The sequence below is a fragment of the Lichenostomus cassidix genome, chromosome 6 (genome assembly GCF_008360975.1).
Source record: "Lichenostomus cassidix isolate B80296 chromosome 6, HeHo_3.0, whole genome shotgun sequence".
Classification (NCBI taxonomy): Eukaryota; Metazoa; Chordata; class Aves; order Passeriformes; family Meliphagidae; genus Lichenostomus; species Lichenostomus cassidix.
The window spans coordinates 11854942-11881099 of NC_139487.1; the positions used below are offsets into that span (position 1 = coordinate 11854942).

Consider the following 26158-nt stretch of genomic DNA (forward strand, 5'->3'; position numbering starts at 1 on the left):
CCGCCGCCGAGCCCCCGGCACGGTGTGTGCGAGCAGGGCCGGGGCGGGCACCCGGTGCCTCCGTTTCCGCCTTCCTTCCGCCCCACGTGGACCGGAGGGTCCCGGCGGCGCCTTCCCGCCCGCAGGTTCCCCGGGGCAGCCGCCGCCCGGCCGGGAGAGGGGCGAGGGCGATGCCGTGTCGCTGGGCGCGGTGGGACGGCGCGGTCCGGGCAGCCTCGGGTCGGGGCGAGGGTTCGCTGTCACCGCTGCCGCCCCGTTCCGTTTGAGTTGCTCTTGGCAGCCCGGCTGTGTCAGGCTGGAGCTGATAACCCAAAGCCAGCAGCGAGGCACCGAGTAAATAAATAAATAAAACAAACCAGTGCAAAATTGCTTTGCTCGCATTTTGCTTATGGCTTTTTATTTTTTTAAACCCTCCTTTCGTGCCAAAAATAATGTCGCAAAATGTATGATGGAAACAAACCTACACTGGTTCTCTGATAGACCAGATGACTTAATACGACAGTACTGCTTCTTGTAGCACAGGCAGTTTTGAAAATTCCTGGAACCACTGAGATTATGAAACGCTCAAGTTTATTTCCTTGCTAGTGTTTCTAAAGGCTGCCAAGCTGCATGTTAAGGCTTCTCTTTGACGTGGTCTTGAGAGCATTCCTCCCAAGCCATAATCACTCATGTTCTAAAATTTTTTTTTTTTTGCTTTGTAAGATTTATTGTTTGAACATCAAAGATTGTAAAATGTTCTCTAAGTAGTCACTTAGAAACGTCTCCTTGTCAGCTTAGAATAACATAATCCCCAACTGAGATATATTATATTGATCCAGATACCTGTTTGTCACTAGTGATTAAACTGAAAATATGGAGATTTTTAGATCCCTTCAGGTGTCGCGTGGTTTCACTGAAAACCAGAAACAAAACTGAAAACGGCATTTTGATCTTCGGTTCAAGTGCTGAATTTGTAGTTCCAGCACTGAGCAAAAACCCCAGTGTTTTACATGCAAACTGATCAGCTTAGCTCAGGAAGTCTGTCACTGTCCCTGTCAGCCTGTGTCAACCTAAACATATTTTAGAGTGGAACTGCTATTTAAAATAATCTATTGCTATTAGTCCGGAGTCCAAAAGATTGTTCAGGAACCTGCTGGTTTGATTAGCAGCAGTTGGGGTTTGTTCAAGCATAGACGTGGTTTCATTATATAGCACAATACAACCTTTACTCTGTACAGCGTCATTCAAACAAATTGTATGGCAAAATGCACCACCGAACTGCGTTTAGAATGCTCCATTGAATTAAGTACAATTGCAGAGAGAAATGGGGAGAAAAGCTGTAAGAATGGGAGAGGTGTTTTCAGCTGAGGTTTGAAATTAGCAGCCTGTTAGTATATTTGCACTGCTAGCGTTAGTGTTATACGACGATTCTGGGATATACGCTAGCGAAAATCAGATGCAGGCTGAAACTTTCCCAGGCAAATTTCCAGTTTGTAGGCAATTTTTAATCATCATAATGATGATGATAATAATATTCCCCTAGAACTGGCACTCCTTGTCATGTTTGATTCCTAATATAACTTGAAGCGAAAGCTAATAGACCCTTCTTAAAATCACTAGAAATATTTATCCTAGACTTTTTTTAACTTTCAAGGGAATGTTTAAAAAAAACCAGAAAGCTTAGTGTTGTGTTTACTGGTAAACATTGCGGTATTGTGCTTTTTGGAGGAACACTGAAAGGAGTGGTTTATTTCCTTCAAAAATATACAAGTATATTGTTTTTGCATTAGAAGTAGAAGGGAAGCAAACTATTAGAATACAGCGTTTACATGATGCTTATTGAAAAAGACGGTAACTTTATTTAATCACATCACAACTCTTATCTGCAGTTCAGCTTAATAGAATAATGCCTGCTGAAAAGTGATAGGTGGGTGGGTGAGCTGTTGCAGCTTGAGCTGTTATGGGGATGGCACAGGCTGGCTGCAGAGCAGGTCTGGTGCTCCAGGACAAGCTGAGAGGGCCTGCAACCTTTGAATCCTGCAGGAATTGTAGATACTGACTTGCAAGGAGGTGCAGGAAGAAGGGCTGACCACAGCTCTACCCTGAATGTCTTGGGCAAGAGACAGGAGTGGGGTCACGTAGTCGCACTCAGTGAACCCATCCTTTTGCGGGAATTTGAAATGAGGGAGTGCTGTGGAGTCTGAGTGGTTCAGTACCATGGAATTTGCCATTGCTTGGGCACTGGTGACAATCCTACACAAAGCAGCGTTACCACGGAGAAGCTGCTTGGCCTGGGGAAAGTGGATTAATGGTCTCCAGCCAGGCTGCAGTGGAAAGTTGTCATAGGAACTGGCTCGCTGTTCGGCTCGCTGTGCCTTGTCTTCACTCTTGTAGAAGAACACCTCAGTAGCTAATCTCCTCAGGATAAGAAATACTCACATACCATCCAGTGGAAAGCCATGAGGAGAGCCGGGCACTCTGGCTCTACCAGGGGAAGCTGAGGACAGCGCTGCAGCCAGCAGGGCACAGCCTGGGTGATGTGCCTTGGGATGAGCACAGTGCCTGCTCTGTGCCAGGTCCCTGCCTCGGGGTGGCCCACAAACACTGATAGAAACCAGCTGTGGCTTCTTTAGCAGTAGGAATAATAGGAGAAGAAACTGAACAGAATGTGCCCGGGAGTGGAAGCTTTGCCTGGCTCTTTGGGATGAGATGTTTCCAAGTCAGCGCATGGGAATTCTTCACTTATTGTCTGTACTGCATCTACTTTAAATTTTTTTTTATCTAGTGTCAGCAGCACAAATATAATTTGAAATGTTATTTGAAATGGCCACAATCTGAGTCTTCAAGAGTTGGCTATTCTGTGCTGAATCTTATTCTTTATTAGTAGCTTCAAAGAGCACATTAATATAAATATTTACTATTTTAAAATGTCTGATTTGTGCTATTAAAGAAATTAATGTGTCATGATTATGATGCTTGTAGCAATGAGCTGTATTTTGTTTTTTAATCATTATGACTTGTTAACTGGAATAGTTCCTAAAGCCTGGGACTGTGCACTTTACATAGAGACCATATGTATAACATGAATCTGCTTCTTTAACACAACTGCAGAGAGAATCCAGCATATACAATAAATAGAACTTCATGTAAGGTAAATAGACCTTAAGCAACATCTGGAAAAAATTGCATAGGTCTTTAAGGTAGCCATTGTAAGCAGTTGATAATCTAAACCTGCCTACATAAATGTAGTTGCTAAGTGTCATGCATGTGTTTGTGGGGCTAAAAAGGTGCTGGGAAGAGCTGCCTATATGAAGCCATATGAGGATAAATATATTTTTTAAATGGCAGTATGAGATCGAAGAGGGGGCCTGAGTAATTCAGCCTAAAAAGACCACAGCATTCTGTGTTGAATCCTTAGTATTACCTGAATATGTAACTGTGTGTGCACTGTACTAGGAGGTCAAAAGCAGATTTACTCTCATTTCCTGGACAGATGGGTCCCCAGACATAGGAGCAGTGAGTGACTGTGTGCCAAAACTCTTAGTCCTGTCACTTTTTGAAGTCTGGTACAGCATGGTAGAGGTTAAACTTGTGGCTTGCTGGTGACCTTAACTTATCATCCTCTGGGCATGAATACCTGCTGTGGGATTTACCAGCACACCCAGCCCTCTTTTGGTGGTTTCACTAGAGAGAACATTCTGACTAAACTGGGGAGGTTGAAGACCCCACTGTGATCATCTGCATGCTTCTCTTAACACCTGAGGAAGAAAAGAAGTGGGTTCTTACCCTGTAGATCGTACCAGATCAAACTGACTTAAGTTCTGCAAAGGTGCAAGCCCATCAGATATGAAGAACAGGAGCCACAGTCATGAGATACCTACAGAAATGATGCTGGGACTGAAACCTGTTGGTTTCTCTTTCAAAACTGAAGGATATGTGAGCAGAGCTTCTGTAGGTGGATGGAAGAAGAAAGGGAGATCGAAGATGTGATTCTTCTGAGATTGGAAGGTGGCTCCAAAGAGAAGTTAGCAGAAACAGATGTGTGGGTACAATGTACTCCAGTGCAGCTCGTGTTGTACTCAGCCTGTAAATAAGAAGGCGGTTGTGGTCGCTGAAACTACCATTCCAGCTCTTTTCACCACAAGTGATTTATTTAAAAACAAAAGCTCCTTGAAGCCATTATGTGGTCCATCTTAGCTTAATTTAGCTATAGAGTATTCACAGCTCCCAGCTGCATTTCAGATATTTTCAAAGACTTGTTATTTTGCTTATGTGCTTACTACAACATTACCATTGAACCTTGCTTGGCACAGTTGGTTCAGAGGAAGGGGTAAAGCAGAGATTTCCTGTATGTGTTTCTGCAGGAGGCTCTGAAGTAGAGTGGTTTTCCACTGTTTATTTAACAGCAGGCCTTTGGATTATCTGGCTTTGACCCAGGCTTTATAGTTCTCCCCGCTAACATTGGCATAATAGATAAAACACTTAAGATACATTCTTGCTAGATTTTTAAGAAGCAACTTCTCACTGAACCTTCCAGGAAGGTACACTTCCCCAAAATACTTTCCAGCCGGGGTGGTCCAGTTTTGGCAGTGGTGGTGGCCAGATCTGGGTTGTGGGACCTTCTGGGTGGGTTTTCCCTCTCTTGTGCAAGCTGTTGCCTTTTCCCTGGCAGCAGCTGCTGCCTGCACTGCTCTGGTAGGAACAGCTGCATACCAGCTGTGTCCATGGGGTTCAGGAGGAAGTGTTTAGCTGTTCAGGCAGTGTTTGCTGCTGGAATCAGTATTCCCTATCTCCTCTGGAAATTGTTAGCTGTGGATGGGAATCAGCTCATACTTTACTGCTTGGACCATGCTTCTCTTGGCATTTGCATCAAATGCAGTGTGTCTGACCATGGTGTATGACAAGAGAAACTTTCTAGCCGGCTTGTAAAGTAACCTGAAAAGAAAGGTAAATTCAAAAGACTGAAGATGGTTTAGCATAAAGCACCCAGAGTTCTCTAGACTAGCTGAAATCAGCTGCTGGTTGGGTTGATTCAGTTGGTGGTAGGTTAAATATGGGCATGCACAGTGAATAATTAGGAACATGAGGTCAGAGAAGAGCATGTGAATATTCTGCTCTCAGAAACCCAAAGAGGTCCTGAGGTTTATGCCAGAGCTTTGTAATCATAACAAGGCAATTTACCAATAATAACATCTAAGAATAAGTGCTAGTAAAGGGCAGGCAGCATAGGTAATTTTGGAAGTCAGTAAATAGAACAGTTGCAATTAAAAATAAATAATCTTTTAATGTTGATTTTGTTTGCTTTCTCTGTCTCCAAGATACCTTTTTCTTTCCCCCAAAGGAATAGCTGAACTTGTTGGAAAAGGTATTTCAAATGTTTCTCTCTGATCTTTTTAGATATTACAATGCAATTCCATTTCAAGACTATGCAAAGATGTATGTGGCCTTTTAAGTCACAGGAAGGGGCTGTAAAATTTGGTCCCAAGTGTCCTGCTTAAATCATGTCCTTTCTGACACCCTATGTAGTATTCCCTGAGAGCTTTTAGGAACAGATGCCCATAATAGCTGCATAGTTGTTTCTTTTTCATTGCTTGCTCAGTTCCACTTTTATAGTGTTGATCTCAGTGTGTTCTTCTAGATCAGAATGAGTTCCTTCTCTAAAGAAAAAAACTGATCAGTTGAACATAAATTACAGGTGTTCTGAGCATCAGTTAACTTGAGACTGACCCTGGAAACTGCTCTTCCAGTTCAGTTCCCATAGCTTTCTCATCATTGAATATCAGTGGCTGAGTGAAGCTGGAAAGAGGAATTTAGCATAGAAGCAAGCCAGACTGGTAAATCATCTGTTAGTTCTGCTGTCTGGAAACTGAGGCAGGAGTCAAATTTCATTTTCCGCTTCATGCCGCAAGTATCAGTTGGTGTACAAGTGATGTTTAAGGGCAGGTCAGCAAGATAGTTCTTGTTTTGAGTCTTTGGACTCAAAACAGTGTTTGGGGATGTTGCATTTCCCCATTGCTTACCTTTGTAAAAAAAAAAGGAATATAAAGCATAAGTAGAGACAAAACCCCATCTTCTCTACCCAAAATGCTTTCTCTTCCCAAAAGTGTCTCTCCTAAGAAGTGACTGGTACACCAGATGATCTTCTGCTAAGTCCTTTTAAGTTAATGATGTGAATTTAGCCTCTAGAAGGCATTAGCTTACCTGTACCTTTAATCACTTGGTGACTGCAGACATCCTGAGCAGAATGTGTCTTGCACATGTTCTGTTGTGTATTAGTATCCTCCTTATAGTGGTGTTGAAATAGAATGATTTTATAGAGACTAAGTATGGTAAAAATGTCATTGCTGCAGTCATCAGCAGATGTGTGTGATATTTTATGAGCAAATTTATACAAATTGGAAGGAGTTTTACTTGCTGTGATCTGAGATGGAGTGTCCATTAATAGCCTTCATTAATGTGGGGATGACTTCACTTCTGATCAAAATAAGCCTTTCTAAGAGTTAGTTAAAAACACATTTGCAATCTAACCTTTCTTTTTTTTTCATGTGATAAGAGATTAGGTAGGTTCTTAACCTCTTGTTTTACATGTGTTTTAACTTCTCTTTCAATATTGCACTGGCAGTTTTATGAGCCAAGGCCAAAAATCTCTGCTTGCTAAACTTGAGCAATCAGGAGGGAACAGATGATGAAAAACTAACAGTGTTTTACTCATCTACCACTCTTTTTTCTTCACAGACATGTAGAGAGTAGACATTAACAAAGTAATAAAACATGCTGTGAGTCCTCATAAATCGATGTGTGCTCGTGGGGTCAGGAACAAATATTGGAAAGGTTAGAACATGTAGAGAGCTGTGTTCCCACGTTGTGACGCTCAAAGCAAGGCTGGGAGTTTTCCTGTTGCTGATTTGAAAGCAGTTGGGGGGAGGCATTTCTGTGGCTGCCCAGGAGGCTTTGTGCTGGCTGGGCGTGTGGTCAGCTCTTTTTTTTAGTGGCTACAGTAGGTCAGGTAACACACTGAAAAAGAAGTCCTGGGTGAATCAGGGCTATCATATTGCTCTGCTAGGGACAGATGTTTTTAAGGGTGTCTCAGAACCCAGGGGATCCAAGCTGTTTGCTCATCTGCAGCAGGACAAGACTGCACTGTTGAATGCATTGTCAAGTCTACATCAACAAGATACTTGAGGTTCCCTGAAGAGAGAAGTCCTGGCCTGAGGGTAGGTTCAGTGTCGGGGACTCACACAGCTCAGGTTTTGGGATAACAGGGATATGCTGACAATGCCTTCTTAGTTGTTTGTTAATGTTCTCTCACCCTTCAGGCTGGCAGGTTTCTTCCAGTTTGCAGCTGATGAAGTAGATCTGTCACTTCATCGTGTTCCTTCTGAGAGCTGCTTAGCCTGAGACAAATGCGGAGACAACACTCTGTGTCCTCCTCTGCTCCTGCCAGGGAACAGTCTCCTGTGCCAGCAGGATTGATTTAATATTAAATGTGGGGAACTGAAGGGCCCGTGGAAAAGTGACTGTTCTCCCCAAATTAACTTAGTGGTTTGCATTTTGCTTGGACAAAGAGAGTAAGAAGTTTCCAAAGAAAAGAGGTTGATACAGTTGGAAAACGGTTTGATGTAGGTCTTTGGAATCACTTGATAAAGTTAAGACAGTTAAGTTATCAAAGAGAAGCCAGAAACTTTGCAAGAGCTCAAAGTCATCATAGATGTTCAGTTATTTTACTGATTAATTTAGTGACGTAGGTTGCCTAACAAAAGCTGTACAGATTAGCAGTCTTTTGGAAGAACATGGGAATACTGTGAAGAAAGTACTTGTAAAATTAATTTACTTGTAGAGTTTCCTGTAGTGGTGCCTTGGTGCTACACATCTGTCAAGATTAAATGAGATTTGGGGGCTGATAACATCTAGATGAGGACACTATTGTGCCCTTAGGACAGATTTGTAATTTCATTTGTAATCAGGCAGACTATAATTACTATATTTGCCTCTGATTAAAAAAACAGGTCAGAAAAGTAATGAATTGTGCTCCTTATGTGGGGGGGTGGGGGGGAACTTGACACTGTAAGAGTGCTTCAAAACACCTACAGTCTTCACGTTCCCTGATTTTCCATCTTTGTGCTTGCTCGGTTGGTAGGTCTGTATGACTTGTTTCTTGTCGGCAGGGAGCTGCTGACTGCTGAGAACAGAGGGCAGGAAAGGTTTTTGGTACATGCCTTTGTGATCTTCATTGTGAGTGCTGGGTACCAGCCAGCTCTGATTTGGGGAAAAAGAGGACTTTTGTGTGTCTTCCGTAGCTGTATATACTGAACTAGGAGGAGCACAGAGCAGGAGGAAGTAGTGTTTCTGGCCTTTCCAACCACTTCAGGAGAGCATTAGAGTCAGCTCAGGGTCGATTTTGATGAGCTGAGCTTGAATGCAGGCTGTTCTCACCTGAAAGGCTGGATCAGCCTCGGGGGAAGCTTCTTGGAAGGGGGAGATAGGTAACCATTATTGTGGATGAAAGCAGGAAGCCCATGAAGTCTGTATTAGGCTAGTATGTGTCTGGAGCCCTGTATGTTAGGATGGCAGAGAATAAAGATCCTCCTTATTAAATGATTTCTGTATGTATTTTCACAGTGCCATTTACAGCTGAGGAGTATCATAATTTTGGCTTGGGTTTTGTGAACAAATAGCAATTTGAAAATTGGCTGAGTTTTGTGTATGAAGTCCCTGCTTTTGCTGGGTATTATTCTATGTCTGGCTTAGTTCCACAGTCATCCTTTTTTTTTGAAAGAAGGGTTTATTTGTCAAAGATCTGTCTATTATTGGTGGGCAAGTTCTCAAAAAGAAGAGAGACCAAGTTAGTATATGAGCATTTGGTAAGCTTTTTCCTTAAAGAAGCTGGGAGGAGAATGGAATGGCACTGCAACAGAAAACTCTTAGCAGGGAAGGAAAGTTCTCACTGGTTTTGACAGAGTAGTTCTCAGAATTACTGGATTGTTTTCAGCTGTTGATCTCAGTGTTTATTTTCAATCCCTTTTTTTAATGAAGGAGGAGCCAGTGTTCCCCAGTTCTTTACTCAGCAGCGTGTCCCTTGGCGACTGTTGTGTCTAGAGCCCTGGGACTGAGGCTGACCAGCCAGCTGGCCCTCCTCACCGGGGCTGAGCAGGGAATGCTTTCTGCCGAGGCTGGAGGGAGACATGAGTTCATGTTTCCAGCCTGCAGAGATGGTTCAGATGCTGATTCTGCTGTCACATCTGTTTGTGTAGCTCATAAATGTGTAGAGAGGGCCCATCCTGCATGGAAGAGGGTTCAAGTGTCTCTAAAAAAAAATCATCCTCCTTCTTTTTAAAGCCTAGAAAAAAGCTAGAATGAAGTTTCAGTATCTTTGCTTTTCCTATAAAATATTAATGAAGCAGGGACATGATCTTCAGAGGCAAGAGGTTTTTTTTGCCAGTAAGCTTAGTCAGTAAGGAAAGACAATGAAAATATCCTCCCTCACCTTCCGTGTTCAGAAGATAAAGTGAACTTCTGGCTGTTTGCATTGTCCAAGCTGTCCTGGTTGCATGCTTTCAGAATGAGTGTGTCCCTGACCCCAGTTGTGCATTTCAAATACTTTGTCAGTTGCTACCATGCTTCTGGAAAGGCCTGTTATGTCTGTGTTTGCTTCCCGAAACACAGTGGAATCTAATGAAAAGCATCATTGTTTTGAAAGACCCTGATCTGCTGCCAGAAGAGCTACTGTTGTATAATCCTTAATAGCAGGTTAGAGTGGCAGTTGCTCCTTGGTTTGAAATTGGTATGTGGCAGGATGGCTTCCCAGCTCTCTCCCTGGGGATGGCATGCCTCGTCTTGTTCTTCCCTTCGGGAACTGTGACTCACACGGTGTTCAGCTGTCCTGAGTTGGGAACAGACCCTTGAACAGGCTTGAACACCAGTGGTGCTCCTTAGGGGTGACAGGCTGAAGAGAAGGGAAGAGAAAGTGGCAGTTTCCTTTGAGGATGGGGAGCAATGCTCTGTCTGCAGAGTACCAGGGATTACATTTGTCTCTTCTTGCCAGCACATTGTTCTGATGTAAAAGAAAAGAGTTGGAATAAAAAAATTTGTCTTGACTTTCCTTTCTGATTTGCAGAAGTCAGTGTGTTCACTTCTATGCTGACATTTCTGCCTTTTGTGATCATTTATGTTAACCTGCAGCTTGGCTGGCATGCTGTCAGGCTTTATCTGTGTAGCAAGGATAGTATTTGCAGGTATCATTCAAACATTGAGTTCCTGTTGTGGTGGGTATTGGCATCAAAGTTTGCTGCCTAATTTTCGGCTAAAGCAAATATATGGGAACTCTGATAAATTTTTAAAAATAAATATCCTGTAAATTACTTCTTCAGGGTGAACCATATTGCAGCAAAGGGATCAAATTCATCTCTAGTTTTTAATCTTTCAAGACTCTGGGCAACTAGAGCAATTATGTATGGGAAAAACAGTGTGACTAAAATATTTGAATTATGTTACATGTTTCTTACTGGAATTTACAGCTGGAAACAAAAGGCAGTGAGCACATCTTCATAGCCAGGTCCATGCTTGCCTTTGGCAGCCTCTCATTTGGACAGAAGTTTGGGAACCTCTGTGGCAGAGGTTGCTGCAGGCTGCTGAAGGCCTTTTCCCAAGGAAGCAAATTTCCCAGGGTCATCAAGGTACACAGTTTATGTTGGCCTTGGCTCAGAAGAGCCTTTTTATTCATTCACCCTCTCTCCATGTGAAACCACTCTCTGGAGGTTTCTTTTGAATACTGGTTATGCCTCAGCCTCATACCCACTGAGACATTGGGCTGTAAGGTGAGGAAGAGTTGCCTGAGGCTTGATACTCAGTTTGACTGATCTGCTGTATAGCTCAGACCGTTTGACATTTCTGCATTAATTTTTAATTCTGTGAAAAAAAGGCTGATTGAAACACCCACACACTTCGTTTAGAGCCCTCTGATGATGGAAAAAGTATTTCAGAAGTTTGTTGTTTCGTAGCTAACTGTCTTCTCTGTTAATATTTTCTGTGTTGGTTGATTTATTTAACTTCCAGTCACAGGGTCTTGTTCTGTCATAGCTAGACTGAGAGCCTTCCACAGTCAGGCTGCTTGCCTGCATGCAAATGCTTCTAGACCATTTTCAAATCACCTGCAGAGCTGCTCTCTGTACACTGGCAGCCTTCCACTCCAGCCTTACTCTCTTTCACAGCTTTATTCCTTTCTCAGTATAATCAGCATTGTTCTGAATGGGGACAGCCAGCTGAAGACAGTTTCCAGCAGAGTTCGTGTCAGTGACAGGAGAGAGACATGGAGTCCTGCTTGGTAGTCTTGTACCACCCAAGGATCATATCTGACCTGCAGTTGCAGCATTTTTGTGAGAGCTCATGCTTGCTAATCCTTCTCTGTGGCATAGCTCTTGTGCTTTTGGATCAAGTCTCCCATTCTTTAAGTATTATCCTGCTTGTTTTTTTTTTTCTAGGGCTGGGAAAATGTGGCACACTAGAGTTAGAGAAGTGGAGAAATAGCATTACCCCTAGCTAACTCTTTGTGTAAGAAGCAGTAATTCTATCAGTCAGACCATAGTCAATGAACATATGACTGGGAGTGTATTACCAATTTCACTAAAAGCATGCTCTTGGAAAAAGCAGCTGCATGATGTAAGCAGTGTGGTGGTGTCCAAGAGTAACTACTACACCCTTCCTGTAGGAAGAGTCAGAGCCAGTGTCAGAGTTTGCAGCCTTGGAGCTAGGAGGGTTAGTATGATCCACGGAGCCAGGAAAACATTATCAATCTAATGTAATCCAGTAGATCCTTGGACACTGCAAGTGGCACCTGTAAGCTCACCATGCACATGTGTGGTTAACCTTAACAGGCTCTTAACAGCAGCTCTCTAGCTCTTTAATACCCTGTAATCAGTATACAGAATTATCCTGCTTAAAGCCAACCTCAATTACCATGAGGTGAGAGTACTCTTTGAAGTGTCTCTTGGAAGTAATTTAATATTCTAATATGAAGAATGTGTTTTAGCCTTCCTGCCATCATGAACATGAAGCCTTGATGTCAGAGAGGAAGCCACACAGAAGTGGAAAACCTTCAAGTGAAGAACTTAACTTTAGGCACAAGGAGGAGGAAAAACAAGTTTTCTGGTTTAGGTAATTTACAAGCATCACCGCTTATCTTTCAAGTCATGGACATAGTCATTTTCTAAAAGCATTGCTAATTAAAAACACCGTTTGGAAACAATTTGCCTTTGGCCATCAAGCAGAAGTGTTGGCAGTAAAAGACAAGGGTGGTTTGAATTGTCGTCCCAGAGCTGTGGGGGAGAGGGAAAGAGCTATGTGTATGTAACAGAGCTTGTGTGTGAGGCTGCAGTTCAGCATAAAATCAGAGCATCATTTGGCATCCATGCAATCCCTGTGTCTTGGAGCACATCAGAAGCCTGCTCTGTGGCTTCTGTCACGCAAAAGTACAGGCTGACCTCTCTGTGTCTGCCAGTTGATGCCAAGTATTGAAATTTGAATTTGTGTAAAAGTGTACTGTGCTAGGAGCATGCAGTGTATCTCTGTGATTCATCCTGACAGCACTAGGAACTCAGACTGACTTTTAGCACAGGGACTGAGGAATTAGTGCTTCTGCATTTGATTCCCACTTGCCCTGTGTTATTACCTTCTCTGTGCCTTGCTATCCTTAGCTGACAAAATGGGGACAGCACTTCTGCTGCCCATAGAAGTATTGTGTGAATGGGAGTTGATGAAGTGCTTTGGGGTTGCAGGTGTGAGAATGGCACTTCTAGTGAGGCCAGGAGCCTGCCCAGCCCCTGCTCCCACAGTGGCACTGGGAGGTATCATTGAGGGGTTTGACACAGTCCTGGCCATTTTCTGCTGTCCATCCCAGAAGATCAGGAGGTATGATGCTGACCTGGGTGGATTTCACCTCCTGCAGTGCTAGCTGTCCCCAGTGTCTAGCCTGAGCAAGGTGCAAGCTACTTCTGCCCTCAGTGGAGGGAGTGGAATGCTCCTGGAAAGTGAGTCACTTGCTTTTCTTAACCACCCCTACATGGACAGTTCTCTAAGCTGCAGAAAATATTGTTTTTCCCCTCGCCTGCCCTATTCCTGAGACCATGTCATGACCCAGACCAGGAATTTGACATGAGTCATGAACAAGCCAACCCTATTCCTGCTCCCTTTGCTTTTGCCCATCCTCAGGATTTCAGGATGGTTCACTCCTCCCTTGCTGAGACCCCACAAAGCCCTTTGGGATGGAGCAGTTGCAGCAGGGAGCCAGGAGCTGCTCTGGGCTTGGCAAGGGCGTCACAAGACTCGTCTGTACTCCCACAGCCTCCGACGAGACACAAAGCTCTTCAGCAGCTAACGCTGGGTGTGATGATTTTCTCTCTGCTTTCCACCGTGCACGTATATGTGTGGGCTGTGCTGCCAAGGTATTAATGATTCTTGAAGCAGACCATGTGAGAAGAGGCAGATGTAGTGCACGGTGAGTCAGTGTGAGTACGCTACAACCTTGGCATTGCTTAGGGATGCTTTTGTTTCCTGCTATATAAGCTCTCGGAGAATATCCTGGAAAAAGTGGGCTTGTCACCAGAGTTTTGTTCATCTCTGCGTTTTAGTGTGTGTGCCTGTGATTTGGCATTGCATCATCAAAGTGTCAAGATGAACTCAGAAAAAAAACGGAGGCAGTCAGCTCATTTAGCATGAACATGTCAGGTATTACCAGGTGCAGAAATTTTTAACTATTTGCTGACCAAAAACGATTAAAAACATAATAGTAAAACTTGAAGGGAAATGCTTCGGAACATTTTATTTGATTTATATGAGTATTTGAAAAAAATACACCATGGATAATACTTGAAATCATCCAAAATCTGACATATGGACTGAATTCAAAATATTCAAAATCTCACATTCTTTTGGACCAAAGCATACATGCTGGTTAACAACTCTGTATCAAAGCTTTGCAGCTGAGATTTAAATACCTTTTCAAAAGGAACCCTGTACCATAAATTCTATCAGATGCTTAATTAAGACAGCACAAGCAAGGAGCATGTTTGCAATAAATTATGGGGATGTGTTCTGACATGCTTTATCTATGTAAAGGTTTCTATTTTTACGTGAAGCTATTTACAGATTATTGATTTCAGAAATAGATTTGTAACTAAAGAAAGATGCATCATATTTCAGTTGCTTGGAGTTGAGAATCTTGCCTGGCTGTCTGCCTGCTCTCTTAGATGTTTATTCCAGTGGCTTACAAGTGTATGGAGTGATTCTGCCCTTCTTATTTTTCTCCCTCTATTTGGAAGAAGGAATTTATATTCAGGGACCAGGTCCCAGGTTTCTTGCCCACGCAAGCAGGCTGATTTTTATGCCTTTAAAGCACAAAATAATTTCATTGAAGTCCGTGAGGCTTTTTGTGTGACTAAGATTTTTGGGTGGCGAAGATCCCTCGGAATATATTTTTGTCAGTTGTCACTGTTTTGTTTCAGGGCAGTAAGCTGTTGTCACAGTGTCAGTAAAGCCTGCTAAACTGTAAGCCTGTCTTTAAGTACGTGTAATAGAAACCTTCAGCATAATTTTTTGTTACTTAATGCTATGTGAACATTAAAAGAAATATTTAATAAATCAGGGCAAAGGCTGAAGGTAGAGGTAATATATTTTATTAGAGGAACCTACAGACTTTGAAAACATGTGGAAGCTTGTTTTCCCAAGAGCCTGTTTATTTTTTCCAGCCACAGCAGTTGGTCTAATACAAGATACTGCCTCTGTCTGCAACCTTGTCCTGCCTGCAAACTCTGTTCATTGCATCTGCAGCAAAATACTGCTGGATTATTAAAATAATTCAAGCCTTCCTTGCTTAACTATGGAAACTCATATTTTTGTAGTTTCCTCAAGTCTCAGCTTTTTGAATGCCAGCACACACAAAATGGTGCTGTTTGGTTTCTCCTACTGTACACGAGGGTTTAGTCACATAGGAGCTCAAACTGCTTCACTGTTCCCTTATTTTAGAATGGATATTAAAAAGGTAGCCTGCTGAAATTCTTCTGCCATCTGGATTTTAAGGTATTTTGTAGGATACTCTTTGTGTGTGCTATCAGCTGTCCGGCATGGATGGCCTCTGGAAGCAGTCCTATCTTAGTACCTGTGTCAGCATCTGGTGTGGTGTGATGGTGATGGGAAGCAGAAGAAATGGGAGGAAGAGGCTGGCAGAACAGGAAGTCTCTGGCGTAGGCTGTGGGAGTAAGTGTTTGAATCTTGCTATGTGTCTGGCTGGGTAAGCAGAGTGCTGTACCCTTTTTAAACAGCAGGAAGCTGGGATTTGGACTTGTTTGGTAGACCTGGACCCAGAGCTGTCTAATAGTCCTAAGACCAGCCATGCTACTGTTTTTTCAGAGCTATTTAATGTGCCTTTTAGAGGCCTTCAATGAGTATGTCTCTTGGAATTGAATCTGGAGCTCTAGGCTAGTAGTTTTAAAATAGACCAAGGTGGTGATGATCTGGAGCATGCTGAAATGTCCATGGGGTAGGTGCTTTTCCACCCTCAGAAAGCACAAGCCCTTCATGTAGTTTGCAGTCTTGGGGTCTTAGCAGATCACTCCCTCTGCCACATGTCTTGGCTGAGTCTGTCACCCTTGCAGGGACACTGCCCTTGCTGTCCCTGAGGAGCCTTGCTGCAGGCAGTGCCCTGCCTTCCAAGCGGAATGGGAACAGGTCGGTGCTTGAGGGGTGTTAAGTTCTGTGTCCTGTGCTGCCTTCTGTCTGCCTGTGGGCACGGCTTAAATAGATAGCTGGTAATTACTTGTAAAGCCCTTGGTGGCTGTGGCTGGGGCTATTTTGGAAGCTGATTCTCCATGCATGCCCTGTTGTGGAAGTTGTGGCTGGCTGGAATGGCCCGTTGCCCTCTCGCTGTGGTGACCTCCTGTGCTGGGTGTGTTGCAGGGAATTCAGGGGGAGAGCTCTCAGCAATGGCATGCAGTCTCTTGGGCTGTCTGCCAGGACCTGAATTTGGTGACCTTTAGGATGTGGCAGAAGATGCATTTGTAAACCTTCGTTATAGTAACTGGGAGACAAGCAGAGAATGGTGGAGGAGGGGGAACATATTTTTTACAGGCAAGCTGTTTGCTCTCTACTTGATGTTTATGACCAGCAGCTAGTAGGTAAATATACTAAGAAATGCCGTGACAATTGGAACTGTTGCTCTTTAATAAAATTCAAAATGAAAAATTTATGCAGATTTCCTTGAGGAGTATGCATGTGACACTGAGAGCACTGTGACTTCTAACACTGGTTTGAGCACTTGCTCTGCTCTCTACTTTTCTGGAATCATTAAATTCCCTTCTGTAAAATGAGCGCAGTCATATTTTAGAGGTGTCCAGAAGTAGTTGCTATATCATTACCCGTGTAGCTTGTGGGTGGTTTTGTTTCTTTTAAGGAAGAGCAAACAAGCCAAGGCCTGCAGTCCGGCAGTTGTGTGGGTTACACAGAAATGTAACCCATAAGGTTTCATGTAATACCTAATTCAGTATCACTGTGGGTTGTGTCTCCCACCCTGTTCTCCACACCTGCTCTAATGACAGCTTTGTGACAGGCTGGGCTGGGTTCAGCTGACCAGTGGAGAACTACTCAGCCTTTCCTCACCTTTGGTCAGTTGGTTTTGATAGGTGAGGACTTGGGCTGGTGAGCTGACCTGACCTACCATGGGGCTGCTTCATTACCCCACTTGGTGCCAAGGAATGCCACAGGACGTGTGTCTGGCTGGAGAAGCCGGCGAGCAGGATTGCCCCAGTGTGCTAATAACAAAATTGGGAAAAGTGCCCCTCTTTCCTCACTGCAGGGCCTTCCTGATGAGAAGGGCTGTCTGTGGTTTGGTTGTGACAGCCAGCACTTGAGAAGGGGTGCTCATGTTTGTGAGGATCTGCTGGTGAATATTTGCATCGCTCATGTTACAGGTTTGCAATGTGTTCTTGCTCTGCCTGAATGTGTCTGACCTGCAGAGGACAAAGGATCATCTTTCTGCTTTCCTTCCAATTGTTTCTGCTAATTTAGCATCAGTTTGAAGCTTTGTCTTTGCTTAGAGATCAAATAGCCAGGGACAAGGCTCTTTGCTTTCACTCTGTGGTAAAAGTGGCAAGGTCAGTCCCAGTGGGGATTGTAGGGTTTACACTGCTGAATTTATCTCATGTATTAAGGGTAGGTTTTCCATCACCTGCAGCTAATGCACATTGGTAACTCTAGTGTCAAAAAATACCCCTTTTCAGCAGTGAAAACAAGGTCTCTGTTTGTAAATGCATTTTCACCACAATGGATAGGAGTATCTTTGCAGTCATGTAGAACAACCCTGCCAGCTCTCTGTTTTAACATCTCAGAGAACAGCATCTTACTTGACCTGCAAGCTCAGGTCATTCCCCTGGGCACTTTGCAAGACTTCCTGAGTGGCACAGGAGTTCCTTCATACCAGGAAACAGACAACTTTCTGGTGAAACAAACCTTGAACTTAAGCAAGGTTTTCTCTTTATCTCTTTCAGAAATAAGTAAGCATTTGAAGATGACAACCTCATGGAGCGACCGACTCCAGAATGCAGCAGATCTCCCTGCAAACATGGATGGGCATGCTCTGAAAAAGTACCGCCGGGAAGCCTATCACCGGTGAGTCACACGTGTAGCTCCAAAACAAAGCATAAACCCCACATTTCTGGGGTTTTTTGTTTGTTTTTTGGTTTTTGTTTGTTTTTTTTTTGCTTGTTGGTAAAACAGGAAGGTCGTTCTTATCTTCCTCGTAGAAGTGTTGGTAGAAGAGAGCTTAGAATGTGGCACAGTATGGGCCTGCAGGACTTTGCAGACAGCCCAGTTGAGATACATGTGCTAGAATGAGAAAGGATATGCTTTCTTAATGCAGTCAAAAGATTAATCAAAGTCAGATTTTGGATAGAAGGTTTCAAGTCAATAAATACTCAGTGGCAGAGGTTTTATAATAATTATTACAGTGCACACTGGGAGAGCAGAGCCTTAGACACTGGAATGCACAAATATGAATAAGGAGGAAATCAAATAGGGTCAGAAATTGTTTGACAATTACACCTAGTGTGATTAATATTGTGACCACAGGAGCATGTAAGAGCACTAGGCAAGGGCCCAGCATTTTCACTGGTAGGAGTACCTAAAACCATTTTTGCTGTAAAACAATTACAAGTAAAGAAGTAAACAAGTAAAGAAGTAAAGAAGATAGAGTTCAAAATAAAAGGAATGTTATCACTCTTATTTTCTAGTTTGGGAATCAAAGTGCAGGCACTAGGTAGTTTTTACAAGATCATATTGGAGGTTTGGTTGAGCCAAGGATTTAGTCCACAGCTCTCAAGGTTCCAAGCATAGAGCATAAAAAACTGATGAAGTCTGTATCCCTATCAGATGTCTGGACTGTTACAGAGTTAGAAACAACAGCATCTAGTAATTGTCAGTATTCTGTTTGTGGGAGGTGTATCTTCAAAGTTTAGCTTGGTTATTTTGAGAAGTCATACAGTGTGATGATTAGAGGATATTCAGCAGAAGGGGAAATGTATGTCTGATGTAGAAACAGAAAAAAGTCAAGTTTCTCAACCTCATGCTTAAATGCCACATTGCATTTGTGATTCACATTGGTGGTATTTCTGGGGAAGTGTTTTGGAAGTGTTAGATATCTTTTCATTCTCCAAATGGAATCTAATTTGAGAAAAACGCCTTAGTGCATCATATGATAGGCCAGGTTGTACAAGTTGCAGTGTCCAGGGCTAAGTAATGGATCCTATGATGTGTTTCTGAAGCTTTCCAATTCCCAGTGAATCTGTTTGAGCATCATGTGTTAAGTGGCGGCATTATTTGCATCTCTCTGTCAGCTGGTTTGTCAGATATGGAAGCATTTAATGAATGTAACTATATATAGCATGTAAAAAGAGAGGGATTTTATACCATTCCCTGGCAAAAAAATCTTCACCTTGTTGCAATAATTGACAGGCTTACCTTTGTGTCATAATTTTACTTACAACTTTGGCTGAGTTACTCCTGATTCAGACTGATGGAAATCAAGTCAGAGTAATGCCTATGTTTTTTTTCTAAGTATTTCCTTAACATTTGTTACGGGTAAGTGCTGACAGTTTGCTAAATGTTGTACAAGATCCAAGGAAGCTGTGCTTGTCTTTAAGAGCTCATATATTCAAGTCATCATGTTTACCCCTACTTGTGTAAAAAAATCCTTACTTTCAGAAAGAATTTCCTTATGGAAGAGGAGAGTGCAGTCATATAAAGGAGGGTTTCCCACTAGGAGCTGGGATCTGGTAGTCCAAAATTAGTCTGTGGTAAAGTTTAAGTACCTGTTTTTAGAATCTAGAAATGTCTTATGCAAAGCATACTGAGCAGAAATGTTGCTAGCATCTCAGATTTTCATGGAAAGCACAACATTGGAAATACATTAAGGGGAGGCACATTTTTGTTTTGGAATTGCTATCCTCTTTCAAAGAGAGAGAGAGAGGGAGGGAAGGGGAGAGAATGAGAGAACCTGATGCCAAGACTGTAGTATAAATCTGTGCTATTAATGACTTTGGTATACCAGTTACATGGGAGTTATTTTGATAATCCAGTATTGTGAGAATATGAAACAACCTCATTCCAGAGGCAGTGTTGTCAGATTTCTATTTCTGGTACTTTTCATGGTCTTAGTGTTAACAGATGTGATGTTACTTTAAAAAGTGCAAACTTAACGTGATAGAGTATGACTGAAGTTATTTCCCCTTGGGGTTTGATATTATATTTTTGAGTGTTTTATTAATGGTTCAGATGCAGAATATATGTGCTGGTACAGCCACAAGTTGTAGGATGTAAATTTGTTTCACTGAGGTCCAAGTATGCACGGACTCTTGGATATTGCTGAAGCACTACAAATTTTTTGAAAAAGAGAAATAGAAGACACAAGGCGTCATTGCCAAGATTATTTTCTTTCTTCTTTTTCTCCTCTTTGTTTTTCTTTCAGTCTTTCTTTTTTCTCTTTTTTTTCTTACTCCAGCAGCTAAAGGAAAAATCCTTGAAAACATGAATCTAAAGTGACTTAGAAACAAAACCAATAAGAACATCAAACTTAAACCTATTACTTTTTTCTTACCTTAAAGCTGGTCACAGTTATTTTATGGGCCCAATCTGAAAGGCTGGAAGACCTTGGCAGTTGCACCACATTTACTGATGAGCATAAGTGGGACTAACTTTTGTTACCTATGTTGAAAGCCTAGTTGAGCTCAAAGTCATTCATTGGGACTTTCTAAATGCTGCTAGTAATGCTTAGTTTTCTGAAGTGTGAAATTTATAGAACCTGTTCCGCTGTTTGTTTGCTTCATGCTTAAATACCAGTGGAGATACCTAGAACAATCAATTAAACATTCTTGTTAAATGAAGTAGACCAGATTTGATATGCTTGAATTATAAATTTTGAAGCAGATGAAAAGAGGGGAAAAGATTCTAAAAGCAAAACAGTTTACCTTAAAAATATATATATAAATGTTCTGGTGGCCATGAAGCTTTTAAAAAACTTTTAAAAAATTACCTCTGAAGATGCCACTCTAATAGTCACAATTTACTGTGGTCATTCTTCCTTGGAATGTGTTTTTTCAGGTGTTGCACTTCTTGTTGTATGATAATTGATGGATGTTCAACATATAATAATTGTTGGCAAAAGTCCCAGTTGAGACTGGTTTAACTGGTGTAGTGCATACCAACTCAGAGTATGATAACTATATTGTAATCGTATCTGAATGCCATGAGCAAGAATGTTCAGAATCAAATATTTTAGCTATGGAATCAGAAAAATCCTTTGGGGAGGAGAAGTGATGGGGTTTTGTCTTCAAGGTATTTCTGACAACTTTAATGAAGGTTTTTGGTTAGCTGGTGTTGCTGTCAGCCCTCGTTACACAACACTGCTGGCGCCTGTCGGAGGTGAGGTCTGAAGATGAATTAATATACAAGCTACATGTTACTCATTCTCTAGCAGAGGTCACTGGTAAGAGGATACTGCATTTCTGTGCTGTTGGCAACACACATTTTAATTCGGAAATAAAATGGGTGTGCAGTTCTTGGGAGGCTTTTCCGTGGTGTGTGTGGTTGTGAGGCCACCTCCCTCTGTGCTGCTTGTTGACTTTTCCAGGTAGAGGATAATCACTAGATCATTTGTTCTGGAGGAGTACTGTCATTTAATGTGATTGTAATTAGGCAAGAACTAGGTTGACTCTGAGCCACCAAATTGCCCTAGTGTCTATTTTTTAACTTGGAGTGAGCACTTCTAGGCACCCTCTGGATTATCTCACATAGCTCTTTAGGGTTTAAATAGCAACCACATCTAGTTAAAGCAAATAATGGAAAAAGTTGGTGTTCCATCCACTCTTGTTACTGACAGTTACCAAGATCCAGGAAACAGGTATTTGGACTTTATTTATCTATGGTTTTGGCTTAACAGAGCAGTAAGGCTGAAATGGCCTTTTTGTTAAACATACTGACTTGGGGATGCTTCTACCATTTTGCATCAGAATAATTTGAGACTTCTCATGCTGAATGTGGGGTTTCTGTTGTTGTTTAATTGGGGTTTTGTTCTTGCTCTCTTGTTTACTGGCTAGTGCAGGGCATGTTGCATCTTCATTACTAATCCTGATTGTCCTGCTGACTGTTGATAGAGTACTGAATAAGTTGCTTCATAGTTTTGTACTTCAGTTTGCTTTCAGAGAACCTAATGGTGGTGGTATGAGTTAAGTGATTTTAGCTGTTACTGTACACTGAGATTCTGGATTTAAAAAATGGTTTATACTTTAATAATGACAAAGGAAAAGGATTGCCAGTTGGTTGTTTTTGTTTCATGGGTTAAAGATGTACTTTAGCTTGTTCAAATTTGTAGACTCTGGGCTATTCACTGCTAATCTTGTTTCTTTACTTTATTGTTACTGGATCATCAGTGATTGCAAACAGGTGGAAATGTTGTATAAACAAGGCTGTGAGACTTGAAACTGTTCATCTTTTTGGGTGGCTATATTTAAAGTCTGTTCAAAACGATCAGTTCATTGAGGTGGCAAATTAGAAAAAAGTCTTTCGCAGTCTGAAAGTGCTCTTTTCATCAGACACGTTTGGACAGGCAATGTGTGGTGTTTCCATGTACAGGGTAGCTCTAGAGGCTCTGCTGGCCGTGGTCTGTCCTCGTGTGCCTGAGCAGCCTGCTTGGACCTGTGTGGTGGCATGTGTGTGACACAGGGCAGCATGTGGCTCTCTGCTTTGCTTTCGTGCTTTAGACAGTGGAGGAGGGGGAGGGAGTGTGAAGTCTGCAGCATGGGTGAGCTTATAAGAAAGCACAACATTTGCCAAATTAGTAATAAAGAAATTACACTGTCAATGTCCCATGATCCTTAGCTTTAATAGTTTCAGGGAGCAGACGAGTGTTATTTTGGGATGGAATCCATATACAAGCTTCTTGGCACTTTGTGGTTGCCTGGGAAGAAAATCCAAACAATGAAAACAGAAATGGCCAAAGCTATCTCTTTGCATCTGATTGCTGCTGAATTTCAGAGGGAAGCGCTCATGGTTGTGTTTCTGGATACAGCCTCATCATTCTTAGAAGTTCCAGTCATTACTGGATTTTTCAGTTTTATGTCAATGTAATTGTGTGAGGACAGTTAGGCTTGTGAGATTGTGGAGCATTGTGTTGGAAATGTTACTAGAAGTGGCCAGGAAATTTTTTTGCCCTTCTTTTATTTCCCCTGTCTGATACTGTTTCATCCCCTAAAGTTATCTCAAGCCCAAATACTACCTCTAAATACAGTTACAAATATTCAGAATATTCCTCTTTGGTTGAAGAAGGAATAAAATATAACTCTGAAAATCTAGAATTAAAAAATAAGACCAAAATGATATGATAGAAAATAATATATGGAATGGTCAATACCTGCCTGAAGAGGCAAGACTTAGCAAAAGAACGATAACGTTAGTTTAAAAAATTTAAAGCAGTTTATTTCTTTTCTAAAGTAGCTACCAAAACATCCAGCATGCAAAGATGAGACATTTTGGTAAAATGGTACTTTAGATTGCTCCCATGCTTTGTGCCAGATAAATAAGGTCAGTGGGGGAGTTCAGTGCTGCTGGTGGAAGTCACCTGTGACCACAACTGTAATGTCATGTAGTGACACAAGTCCCCAAGCAGTCCACATCTGAGGACTAGCTGGTCATACTGAGAACACTGAGTTGTCATAACAGTAGAGGGATATTTATTTTATTATTCGCCATTTTAAAGAGGCCACAGGGAACTTGGGCGTGGGAGACTATTAAAAGCTAATCCATTTAGTTCCCTTTATTTCTTTGTAACTCTTCTAGCTTATTAAAAAATGGAAGTTGTCCATAAAGCGAAGATTAACCAAAGTTCCTAAACTCTGAGTAAGTGGGAATCTGAGCCTTCTGGCTAGTTAGTCCCTGTTTTGTGCTTGGCTCAAGCCCAACTGTCCACCACAGTCTTTTTAAACACACATCTAGGTCATGCTTAGCCAGCTCCCACTGTATTTGCTGTTCCACTCAGCACTATTGCAAGTTGCTTTGTCTTTATTTAATTTCCAGTGAAACATACTGCCCAGAAAAAATGCTAATTGCTGCAAGGTATTTCTGGACACATTTGGAAAATTATTATAAAGAGGTCTCTTCCAGAAACCTTGCCTCACATTGTTCATTTTCATTTCCTCGCTATGAGGAATTGTGAGCCATGTGCCAAGTTCTTCCTTAATTGTAAAGCTCTGTGTGTTTTGTTTATTTTGTTGGTCAAACTACGGTAAGACTATTATACATGCAAATTTCATTCAGGGCACAGAATTCTTTAGAGATTTTGCACAAATAAAACCACTTCTCCCTCTCTGTGTTTGTTCTTCTCCAGTGTTACTTGAGAAGAGTTGGGATTTAGGTTCCTTCTTCAGGATTGATTGACAAGAACAGTAACAAAACCAAGATCAGTTCTCTTGTAAAAATATAAAGGACTATGAGTTGCAGAGTTGAGGCTGTCAGGGCTCTGTGACTCCCCTTATGCCTGCTCAGCAGTTCCTTCTTCCTTGCAATACAACACATTTTTCTCTTACGCAGCACAATCCGTAGAGCTCAAAAAGAAAATAAATACTGTCATCATTGAGAGCCTTCTGCTATAGCCAAGCTGCAGGGTTTAGCCTTTGAGGAAAAGCTCATCAGAGGGGAAACATGCTTCAAGGTTTCCCTAAAACAGCTCCTCAAGCCCATTTTTCCAAGGTGTGGCTCTGTGCCAGGCTAAGCCACCCCAGTCCAGGTGCTGCTCCCCCATCCCAGCTCTGCTGACTCAGGGAGCCCATGGAGCTGGATTAAGGTCCCTCAGCTGCCTTCCCCACATCCACACTTTGTGTCTCTCCAGCCACATTGCACAGGGAGTCCAAAATGCCCGAGACTCACAGGGATATTCCTCAGAGCAGAAGTGTAAATCTTGGGTTTTTATCAGGAGGAAAGGATGAAGGCTAGAGAAGGGCAGTGTCCTATTTAAGGAGGTGCTCTGGGTGCAGAAAGGTGTGGAGCTGGGTTTAGGCAATACCCACCTCTGTCTCTCAGCACAGGGAATGCAGAGGGTGGTCTCATGCTGTGCCTGTAGTTTGTTTTGTCTTAGTGCCCAGTGCTGTTAAATGTTTAGATCAGCTTAAAGTTTATCTCCAGTGCTCCCAGAAAAGTGACTATTTTCTGAATGGAAAAAACAAATTCAGGGTAAGGGAGAGTGTGGTTTCTTCTGATTCTGGCAAGTGGAAAAATTGCTCTAGATTAAAACTTCATTGCCTAAAAATGTTGGATCATTTTAGTTCTCCTCTTATTCTGATATTATCTCTACTGTTTGTTATCTGGGAGCTTCTTTGATTTTTGTTTATCCAGATGAACTGTATAAAACTTCATCCTTTTAAGACCAGAGGATCTTTTCCCTCAGGTGATTGAGGTTCTTAGGGCCCTCAGGTTGCTCTTGCTTTGTAATCATTAAAAACTACTCTTGTCATTTCTCTATGGCATTTCTCCTGAGGAGGTTTTACTTTTTTGTAGCCAACAGACACAATGTCAGGTTGGATGGGGCTTGGAGCAACCTGATCTGGTGGAACGTGTCCCTGCTCATGGCAGGGGGTTGGAATGTGATGATCTTTAAGGTCCCTTCCAACCCAAACCATTCTGTGATTCTGTCATTTGATCAGTATTGTAGCCAGGCTGAGTGTACCTTCAGTTAGGATTTAGGAACAGCTTTGACATGGGCTCAGTCTGCAGCTTCTGAGAAGCACCTGACTCTTCCCAGAAACTGTCCTAGAGATTCAATCTCAGCTTTTAATTTTAGTTTCTAGGACACTGCAGATATTTACTACTTGGAGTAAAACCCCAAATTAAGCTGGTCAGTTTCTGGGAGTAAATATTTGTAAGTTGAGGTCCTGAGTGCCTACAAAATAAACCAGTATCTATCTGGGCCTTCACAAGAGAAGTGAAATTGGTTCTTTTTTTTTTTTTTTTTTTTTTTTTGCCACTGTTTAGTCTGCATTTAATCTGGCAAGGCACGTGCAAATTTAAATTGATTAAAGTGTTCTCATTTCCTGTCCTGAACATGTTGTGTAATATCCTTCTTCAGCTTTTTTAAATACGTGCTCTGTCTCACTCCAGCACTGCTGGGTGAATTAATTACCACATCACATCAGTTGGTAGGAAGCCTTGAAATCTGCCAGGCCGGGGCATGATTAGACCCTACCATAGCAGTTTGTAGTCATAGGCAATATGTCCAAACTGATGGAGAAAGAGACATCTTCTCCAGCTGTTACCAAAGGGTCTGCTATGGTAATTTTCATGTTTCAGTCAAAAGACTTATTTTGGAACAAAAATATACTAATGGGTGTTATTTGTTTTGTTGTTCAGAAAACTTTTCCAGACCTCTGGTATCAAGGTATGCTGGTTTTGGGTTGAGTTTGTAAACATTCCAAAAGCAAGGGATGACAAACAGTCAGAGATTTAGAGAACTTTACACAGTTTTTGGTGTTGTCATCGTCTAAACACAGGCAGGCTGGACTGGAACAGATCTCTTGGGTCACAGCTCCCTTGTTTCTGCCTTTCACAAGCACTGTCCTATTACCCTTTTTATAAGTGCATTCAGCTGTGTCTTAGT

General features: G+C 42.1%; 1 protein-coding gene across 6 annotated transcripts in view; it reads left to right on the plus strand.

Annotated features, from left to right (window-relative positions):
* Nucleotides 1-26158, plus strand: part of NT5C2 (5'-nucleotidase, cytosolic II) — a 67236-nt gene that overhangs the window by 7678 nt on the left and 33400 nt on the right. For 3 of the 6 annotated variants that reach the window (XM_085064925.1, XM_085064922.1, XM_085064928.1), the window contains exon 2: nucleotides 17511-17631. In XM_085064925.1, coding sequence (XP_084921051.1) covers nucleotides 17531-17631 — 101 coding nt within the window. In that variant the 5' untranslated portion in view covers nucleotides 17511-17530. Of the gene's footprint in view, nucleotides 1-6994; nucleotides 7194-13444; nucleotides 13469-17510; nucleotides 17632-21338; nucleotides 21416-26158 lie in introns of those variants that run through there. The other 3 variants (XM_085064923.1, XM_085064924.1, XM_085064926.1) reach the window with 3 other exon arrangements.